The 8886-nt window shown below is 54.3% G+C and overlaps 1 protein-coding gene across 1 annotated transcript; it reads left to right on the plus strand.

The window, feature by feature from the left end:
- The first annotated feature begins 691 nt into the window (after window positions 1–691).
- Window positions 692–3352, plus strand: PNMA8C (PNMA family member 8C). Its single transcript, XM_047837237.1, has 2 exons — window positions 692–1823; window positions 2408–3352. The coding sequence occupies exon 1, from the start codon at window positions 1208–1210 to the stop codon at window positions 1820–1822; it is 615 nt and encodes a 204-aa protein (XP_047693193.1). The 5' UTR covers window positions 692–1207; the 3' UTR covers window position 1823; window positions 2408–3352.
- The last annotated feature ends 5534 nt before the right edge of the window (window positions 3353–8886 follow it).

Below are 8886 nucleotides of genomic sequence, written 5' to 3' on the forward strand. Positions count from 1 at the left end.
TGAATGCTGCGGTGGGTGTGTCCTTCAAAGACATTCCGAGGTAAAGAGACTTATGTTCTTTTTGGTCCCTAGTTTAAAAAAAAAAATTTTTTTTTAACGTTTATTTATTTTTGAGACAGAGAGAGACAGAGCATGAACGGGGGAGGGTCAGAGAGAGAGGGAGACACAGAATCCGAAACAGAATCCTCCCCTGGTCCCTAAGTTTTATATGAGCCAACGTACAGCCCACATTCCTCCACCACACTTCCCATTTACTCACGTGTTTGTGTCTACACAGACTCCTGGGTTCTGATTTTATCAGGGGGTTATGGTCTCATTTGTCACATCGGTGCTCAAATTGCCCCAGATGGGGCCAGCAGGAGCCCTCCGAGCTGGCTCTCGGTCCTTCCACCTGTTATCCTCATTCTTTGGCCATTTCCTGACTTTCTCGACCCCCCCAAAAAGATGCTCCGGGATAACCTTGTATCTCCTCTGTCCCCTCTCCCTGGAATCAGCCATTCTCTCCAAGGAGAAGGGAGGGCGCTATTGAAGGCAGGGGGCTGACCCCTCACCCCTGAATGACCCCCTCCGACTCCGATTTCAATGCGGCTGGCCCCGGCCAATGGCAGAGGCGATGCTCTAGCGGTTGCCATGGAGACTTCTGGGGCGCCCGAGCCGGTGACGTCACTGCGGGAACAAGTGCAGCGGCCACAGCCACATCCTGGTCTTCTCCGGGCCACGGGGCACTGAGGGCGGCCTCTGGGCCAGCCAGCCTGCCTTCTGGGCCCCCACCCACGACACCCCGGTGGCAGCAACCCCAGGGAGATCCGGCCTCCCAGATCCGCTGAGACCGCCAGGGCCGGCGAGACCTTTGGAGACCATCCCCAAGAAAGGACAGCGCATCTCCGGGCCCTCCTCGGTGCGGCCTTGCCCAGGCGGGGGGAGCCCCCAGCCGGCTGGCAGACGGCACCTCCATTTCACTCGGCCTCAGTCCCCGGGATCTCCCGAGAGCCCCCTCAGGGGAAGGTTTACAAGAAACCTGGACGCCCGGGCCCTGTGGGCAGGGCCAGGGGCCTCGTCGACTAGAGGGACCGACCGGGCCCCTTGCGGCCTCTCTCCGGCTCAGCCTTTGCGAGGGGATCGTGGCATCCTGGATCGCCTTCCGGATCCCCGAGGCAGCTCGGGGGTGCCCCAGCGGGCATACTGCTGCCTCCGCGAGCTGGGGAGGATGCTGTTCGGGGTGAAGGACATCGCCCTGTTGGAGCACGGGTGCAAGGCTCTGGAGGTGGACAGTTACAAGTCCCTGATGATCCTGGATATCCCGGAAGACTGCGACCACGAGGAATTCGAAGACATCATACGGGCCCCCCTGAGACCTCTGGGCAAGTTCGAAGTGGCTGGGAAGGCCTTTCTGGAAGAAGAGAGGTCCAAGGCAGCCATCATCAGGCTGGCGGAGGACATCAATTATGCCGTCATCCCCAGGGAGATCAAGGGCAAGGGCGGCCTGTGGAGGGTGGTCTACATGCCCCGGAAGCAGGACATTGAATTCCTGACCAAGCTGAACCTCTTCCTGCAGAGCGAGGGCAGGACGGTGGAGGACGTGGCCCGAGTCCTGAGGCAGGAATTGTGCCCCGCAGTGACGGGCCCCAGAGAGCCACCTGCCAGAAAGTGCCGCGCGCCCGGGGCCGGGGAGAAGCAGCCCGGGGCTGGGGCCACGGCCGGGGCGGATGCGGCGCCGCCTCTGGACTCCACGGAGAAGCCGAGCAAGCCTGGAGATGACAAGAGAGGCAAGAGGAAGCATAAGAAAAACCGGCGAAGGCACCATGCATCTGACAAGCTGTGAGGTGACATGGGGAGGGCGCGGGGCCGGGGGGGGGGGGGGGGGGGCGGGGGCGCGGCAGAGCGAGAGGTGGGTGTCATCTGAGTGGGTGCGGGTGCCGTTTGAGCGGATGTAGGTAATATTTGCTTGCGCAAACTCACTCACTCAACCAATGTTTTCTGGGCACCCACGGGGTCCGAGGCACAGCTTCGGGCCCTGGCCATACAGCCGGGAGCAAACGGACCCACGCCTTGCCCTGGCGACACTCCCAATTCAGTATCCGAGTAGGTGCGGGGAACACCTGAGTCGCTTGAACATACGAGCGACCCAGGTACCATTTGGATGTGTGGGTGGCATCTGAGTATGAACGGGATGTGGGCGTAGTGGGGGGCAACATGTAAGTGTGGGGGGAACACCTGGGTATGTGTGAGAGTGTCATTTGAGGGGACGAGGGTAACTTCTGGGTGAAGAAGGGTCTCAGAGACCCTCCAACAACGTCTGACAACCTGGAGACCCCAGAAGGTCGCAGGCTGAGCCCAGAAGCGCCTCTCGGGCTGTTTCCCTGGAGACCGAGGGCTGTCCTCCCCCTCCCCCACCTCGCGTGAGCAGGTGTTTACAGGAAACGCAAGAGGAGAAACGCGGCCTGGGCGTCCAAGGTTGTGCAAGAGGTCTCGCGTCAGAATTGAGGAGAAGCCAAGAAGGAGGAACATGTCAGGGAGCTCCCTGCTCTGGGGAAAGGCCACTGTCCCCTTCAGCACCGCCGTCCCCTCTCTGTGGGCTGAGGTTGGGGGACAGCGAGGCATGTGTTGCCGGGAAGAGACCCAGAACCTTCTGGCTTTCAGCCCTGCTGGAAATGCCGCCATTGCAAAGTCTAGACCCATTTTGGTTTGTCAGCGGTTTCGTTTGGTTTTTGGTTTTGTTGTTGTTGTTGTTGTTTTGTCTTTTAAAAGGATGTACCTTGAATGTACCTCTGGCAGAAAGTCGCCCAGGGTGGACCACCCTGTTTTACACACGGCAAGCAGAAACCATGCCTGACAAAGTGAGATGCCTGCTCGCCACACCTGAGGAGCTCCGTGCTCTGGCGCTTGACTCTCAAAAGCTGTCGCTGTTCCGTACTCGCTCGGTGTCCCTTACAGGGATGGTCAGACGGGGGACTCTTCTGCTCTGATTGGCGCCTGGGCTTGGGATGTGGGTCTCCCCAGATCCACCTCCAGAAGCTCTGACTTGCACAGAGGGGGCGCTCGGCTCTACAGAGCAAAAGGCAAGACTCCCAGGAAAGAGTCCAAAAGGAGGTAAATAATTAAAGAGGTCACCTTCAAGGGTTATCGATTAACAACATGAACCTTGAGTCCCCCCCGTGACGGTGAAGAACAACAAAATTGGTCAGGTGACATCCAAATGCCCATGGGGAGACAGAAGTCTCATTCGGGGACGTCTGACCTGTGAGTCTGCAAACTTCCATTGGTTCAGGGATTTGCAAGGGTTTGAGGAGAATTTCTTTTTTTTTTTTTTTTTAATGCAATCTACACACACACACACACACACACACACACACATACATAGAGGCTCAGATTCTTACCAACGAATTGTAATAGTGGACCCAGCCCCCCAATGTATTCCTATGGTGGGCATCAGTCATGTCCGTGAATTCCAGCATCCAACCTCTGTTCTCATTTCTATGGGGCTGCCCCCCGTGGCCCCCTTAGCAGAGCCGAGAGGTGGAGATTCTCTCTCTACCCACCCCTTCACCTTGGCAGCCAAGGTGCAGGGTGCAGGACCCACCCTCAGGCGGTCAGAAATTCCTCTCAGGTCCTTGCATTCCCAGCAAGTGTCAAGACCGAAGGCGTTTCTAGAGTTCGCTCGAGGGGCGCCTGGGTGGCGCAGTCGGTTAAGCGTCCGACTTCAGCCAGGTCACGATCTCGCAGTCCGTGAGTTCGAGCCCCGCGTCGGGCTCTGGGCTGATGGCTCAGAGCCTGGAGCCTGTTTCCGATTCTGTGTCTCCCTCTCTCTCTGCCCCTCCCCCGTTCATGCTCTGTCTCTCTCTGTCCCAAAAATAAATAAACGTTGAAAAAAAAATTAAAAAAAAAAATAGAGTTCGCTCGCAGTGACAACCCAAAACCCGAACGCCCCTGATTTGTGTAAACTCCCCAAGCTGACTCTGCACCATCAGCCTCGACATCCCTTTTTGGTGTAAAGATTTCCCTGCCCTCCCCACGTGTGTCTTTGATCTTCTTGCCAAGTGCATCCAGGGTCTAGAAGTTTGTAGTTTTCTATTGATCTTTTTCGCCCTTGTAAGTTTCCAGCCTGGGCAAAGCCACTCACAGTGTATCTTTCTACTGTGTTCACGGTTTCCTTTTCCTCTGAGTCCCAAGTGGAACAAATGCTACACAGACCTCAGGCACGTTTGTTTGTTGCATGCTGTTCTCCCGTCAAGGCACAATCATTGCATCGTAACGAGGGACAGCGTGACATTTCTTACCGTCTCATCGCAGTGTCGGGGCTCTTCTTTGTGCTGATTGTGAGTTTCAGGTGTTTCCTCTCCACCGTTCATACTTGTGATCCACGACGTTGCGTGGTCGTTCACCGTGGCCCCTGAAACCAAACCTACCGCTTCTCAAGGTTTTCTGGAAGAATTTCCGGACAGAGCAAAGCAAGCGGTTGTGCAGAACTGTTAACGGTTTGAAGCCAGTTATCTGTGACTCGAGGCATGGCTGGCACACAGCAAATCCTGAGCGAAAATTCCCCAGGGGATGGGACACGCTGGCTGAGAGGAGCCTGCGGCTGGCCTCTGTAAACCCCCCATTTTCGAAAGCAGGTTCAGCTAAAACCCTTCATCGTTCTTTGCGGCTCAGGCCCTATTGTACAAATATGAACGTGTGAAATAAACGTTTGCGGATGCACTCACGGCATGCTCTTTGATATGTGGGGGGAATCCATGGGAGATCTCATTTGGAGAAACAATCTAGCTGCCGAAACAACATGTGGGGCTTTTTTTTTTTTAAGTTTATTTACTTTGAGAGAGCGCGCGCGCGTGGAGAGAGGCGGAGAGAGAGAAAACCACCCCCAAGCAGGCTGTCGGCGCAGAGCCTCATGCAGGGCTCGATCTCACCACCGAGAGATCGTGACCTGAGCGAAAATCAAGAGTCAGACGCTTAACCGACTGAGCCAGCCACATGCCCCTAAAAAAGCATTTTGAAAACTGCATCCATGAGTTGCCCGAAGTTTTCCAGGGCTGGATGATTTTTTGTAAGGGGCGTCATCCTATCTCATGGCCAACGGAACACAAAACACACACCGCTTTTCTCTCCCAGTGGCTCCCAGGGGCTGAGGGAAAAGGTGAAATGGTTTATCTGGGATAAAAACAAGATCCAGTCCGTGTTCCAGGGACTGTGCCCAGTTTTCAGTACTCATTAATTTATTGTATCTTCCCAACCCCCAAGGTGTGGCACTATGGATCCACAATCCCTTATCCAAAACCCTTGGGCCAGAGGTGTTTCAGAATTCAGAGAGTTGGAATTCAGGAATTTCAGAAAAGTGAGACAGTGTCTATGTTTTATGTTGTGTAATTCACCCCATGGACAGGTTGGGGCACCTCCCATAATCAAGCCTATTATATTAGTGTTCTGCAGGGAAATGTAGGATTTTGACATTAACGGAAATAAATTAAGACTATAAATAGCCCCATGTCCTCCTAGATCTTGTCTCCAAATGTTTTCCTCCTTCTTGGGGGGGGGGGGGGGGTGATGCAAAGCTCTCCGAATTTTTTGGACCTCAGAAGGTTAGGGATGATGAGTTGTTCTATTCACACTACGGATAAGGAACATGAAGCTCAGGTTAGATGACCTGCCGGAACCACACAGGAAAGCTCAAGAAGGACCGAAGCCCGGGTCTTTCTGTGGACAGGCTGTGCTCCTGACGCAGGGCTGGGTCTCTCTGCGGCTCCTCCAACAGTGCTCCCTGAGGACCACGGATCCTGAAGGAGGGCTCTGAACCTTGGAGAGGCCAAGCTGTATCCGATTCCCATGAGACTGGCGCTGGTGATTCCCCATGGGTTCCCCAGATTGCCTCTCTGTGCTTCTGCACCCTGCTCTGCGCCCTGGGAGACCGACCACCCTGCACTACATTACCCAAGCTCCTTTGCCCATGACTTCCGGATGGGATCAGCCAATGGGAGGCAGCAGCGGGGACAGGGGGGGCGGGAGGAGAGAGAGAGGTCGGGGTGTTTCTTCCCCGCTCTCTCGCTGCTGGGCTCCCTCTGTTTTCTGGAAATTGTCGTACCCTTCTATGGTGATACATCTGTCTGTGTGGTCACTCCTCTGCCCACACTCCTCCTTGACTTCCATCCCCCTTCAGAAAGAAGCTCGACATCTTCATAACCCGCCCACCTCAGCACGCCATCTGACGACACTAGCCATCCCCAGACACGCTTCTAGCCACCTCAGAACCTTTGCCCCGTGTTATTGCCTCTGCCTGGGACACTCTTGTATGACTCCCACGGACTCTTACCCCTTAGGTCCCTTTTTCCAGGAAGCCTTCCAGGCCACCCCCAGGATGGATTGTTCCCCCTAGTTTATCTCCTTATAGCTCCCCTGTATTTTTCTGGCTCCCGATGGTGATTAACTTATTTGTATAGATCTGTTGAATGCCAGTCTTCCTTGTAAGACTATGAGCTCCCAGAAGGCAGAGCTGGGTCTATCTCGTTGCCCACTATATCCTCTGGGCCCAGCACTGTATCTGGCACATAGTAGGTACTCAAGAAATGCATATACACGTGTGACTGTTTTCATATAGGTTGTATTTTCATTCAGAAACGGTAAAGCCATGAGATAAGGAGATGGCTGTCATTGAAAAGATAGTTAGGGGCACCTGGGTGGCTCAGTCGGTTGAGCGTCCGACTTCAGTTCGGGTCATGATCTCCCGGTTTGTGAGTTCGAGCCCCGCGTCGGGCTCTGTGCTGATGGCTCAGACCCCGGAACCTGCTTCGGATTCTCTGTCTCTCTTTCTCTCTGCCCCACCCCCGCTTGCACTCTGTCTCTCAAAAAAGAAAAGCATTAAAAATTTTTTTTGAGGGGCGCCTGGGTGGCGCAGTCGGTTAAGCGTCCGACTTCAGCCAGGTCACGATCTCGCGGTCCGTGAGTTCGAGCCCCGCGTCGGGCTCTGGGCTGATGGCTCAGAGCCTGGAGCCTGTTTCCGATTCTGTGTCTCCCTCTCTCTCTGCCCCTCCCCCGTTCATGCTCTGTCTCTCTCTGTCCCAAAAATAAATAAATGTTGAAAAAAAATTTTTTTTTGAAAGAAAGAAAGAGAAGATAGTTTGTTACATTCCATATTCTATCAAGAGGATGGGACATGTCACACCACGGGGTGCCATATGACAAAACACCAGCATTGGTCAGGAGGCAGAGGGAGGAGCAGGGGAAACCGTGGGCAAGAGCTTTTATTGTGGTTTCTGCAGGAAGGAATGGGTGAGGCACAGGGTAAGCAGTTTTATGATTGGCTAGGTTGAATAATTTCAGCAGATTCTGGGGTGTGGGGGCTGTCCCTTCTTGTCCGGGACCTGGCCCTGGGGTGAACAGAGCAGGTGGGCGGTGCCAGAGTGTGAGGGCCTGATAAAGGACATAGCTGGGGGTGTGGGCTCTGGGCTGGCCGGTTTGCATTCAAGGAACATGCTCCAAGGCCGGCACCGCTTACTTTCTCTAGAGATTTCTTAACCCCGGCGGGGCAGCCCCTCAAGAGTCAGCGAGGCCCCAGACATCAGAGCGGCAGAATACGGAAAATAGGGGCACCTCAGTGGCGCAGTCGGTTAGGCATCTGCCTCTTGATTTCGGCTCAGGTCATGGTCTCACGGTAGTGGGATCGAGCCCCACGTCGGGCTCGGCACCTGCAGCGAAGAGCCTGCTTGGGGTTGTCTCTCTCTCTCTCTCTCTCTGCCCCTTCTCCATCTCTTGAAATAAATAAACATTAAAAAAGAACACGGAAAATAAAAGACACAGTTGTTACGATAACACACATAGAACACAGACAAATATCTATGCACGTCAGTAGTGGAACTGAATCTGAGATTCCTCGCATTGGCTCCCTAGGCAACCTGCCAGTTCAGGAAGCAGGTGCATCTGTCCCGTGTACGGTGAAGAACAGAGTTGGACCTATGGCCTGGGTTCAAGTCCCGACTCCTCCGCTTCCCAGAGCATGGGCCTGGGCAAGCCACCTGACCTCCTGTGTCTCAGGTTGCTTACTTATAAAATGGGGGTAGTGGTAACTTAGTTCCCCAAGGGTGGGGAGGAGTGTACCCACGCAGACCTGTGAACGACTTAGCACAGCGGCTAAGAGGGAGAAAGCTGTTGAGCGTTGGCCACTGGGATCCTGGGTCTGGTGACTGTTGTGTTTCACACGGACAAAGAACGCATTAGCCTGGTTTTACATCTCAGACTCCTGAACTAAATGTGTCCCCAGCGTCCTCAGAAGACAATCTGGTCTCTGTGTAATGACAAGTGGCTGCTTTGGAACCCGAACAGAGTAGCGAATACACCGAGGTAATACCCCTCGGGAGACAATACCCGACCCGCGCCCCCAGCATCAACGGGACACATGACAGAGGGAGTGTCCAAGGCTTCAGAGCTGCGCAGACAGACCTGGGTTCAAGTCCTGACTCTGCCACCGACTAGCTGTGTGCCTTCAGGGAGGTGACTTCACCTCTCTGGGCCTCGGTCCCTTCATCGGTAAAGTGGGGCTAATATGACCCATGCCACAGTTTCTTTGCAGCAGAGAGAATACAGACCCACAGGCTCTGGGGGCGCCTGGGTGGCTCAGTCGGTTGAGCGTCCGACTTCAGCTCAGGTCACAATCTCGCGGTCTGTGAGTTTGAGCCCCGTGTCAGGCTCTGGGCTGATGGCTCAGAGCCTGGAGCCTGCTTCCCATTCTGTGTCTCCCTCTCTCTCTGCCCCTCCCCCGTTCATGTTCTGTCTCTCTCTGTCTCAAAAATAAATAAACGTTAAAAAAACATTTTTAAAAAAGGCAAAAAAAAAAAAAAAAGAAGAAGAAGAAGAAAAAAGAAAACTCCTGAAAAAGGAACCCTCTAAGGACAGAAATCA

This window comes from Prionailurus viverrinus, chromosome E2, assembly GCF_022837055.1.
Source record: "Prionailurus viverrinus isolate Anna chromosome E2, UM_Priviv_1.0, whole genome shotgun sequence".
Taxonomy (NCBI): Eukaryota; Metazoa; Chordata; class Mammalia; order Carnivora; family Felidae; genus Prionailurus; species Prionailurus viverrinus.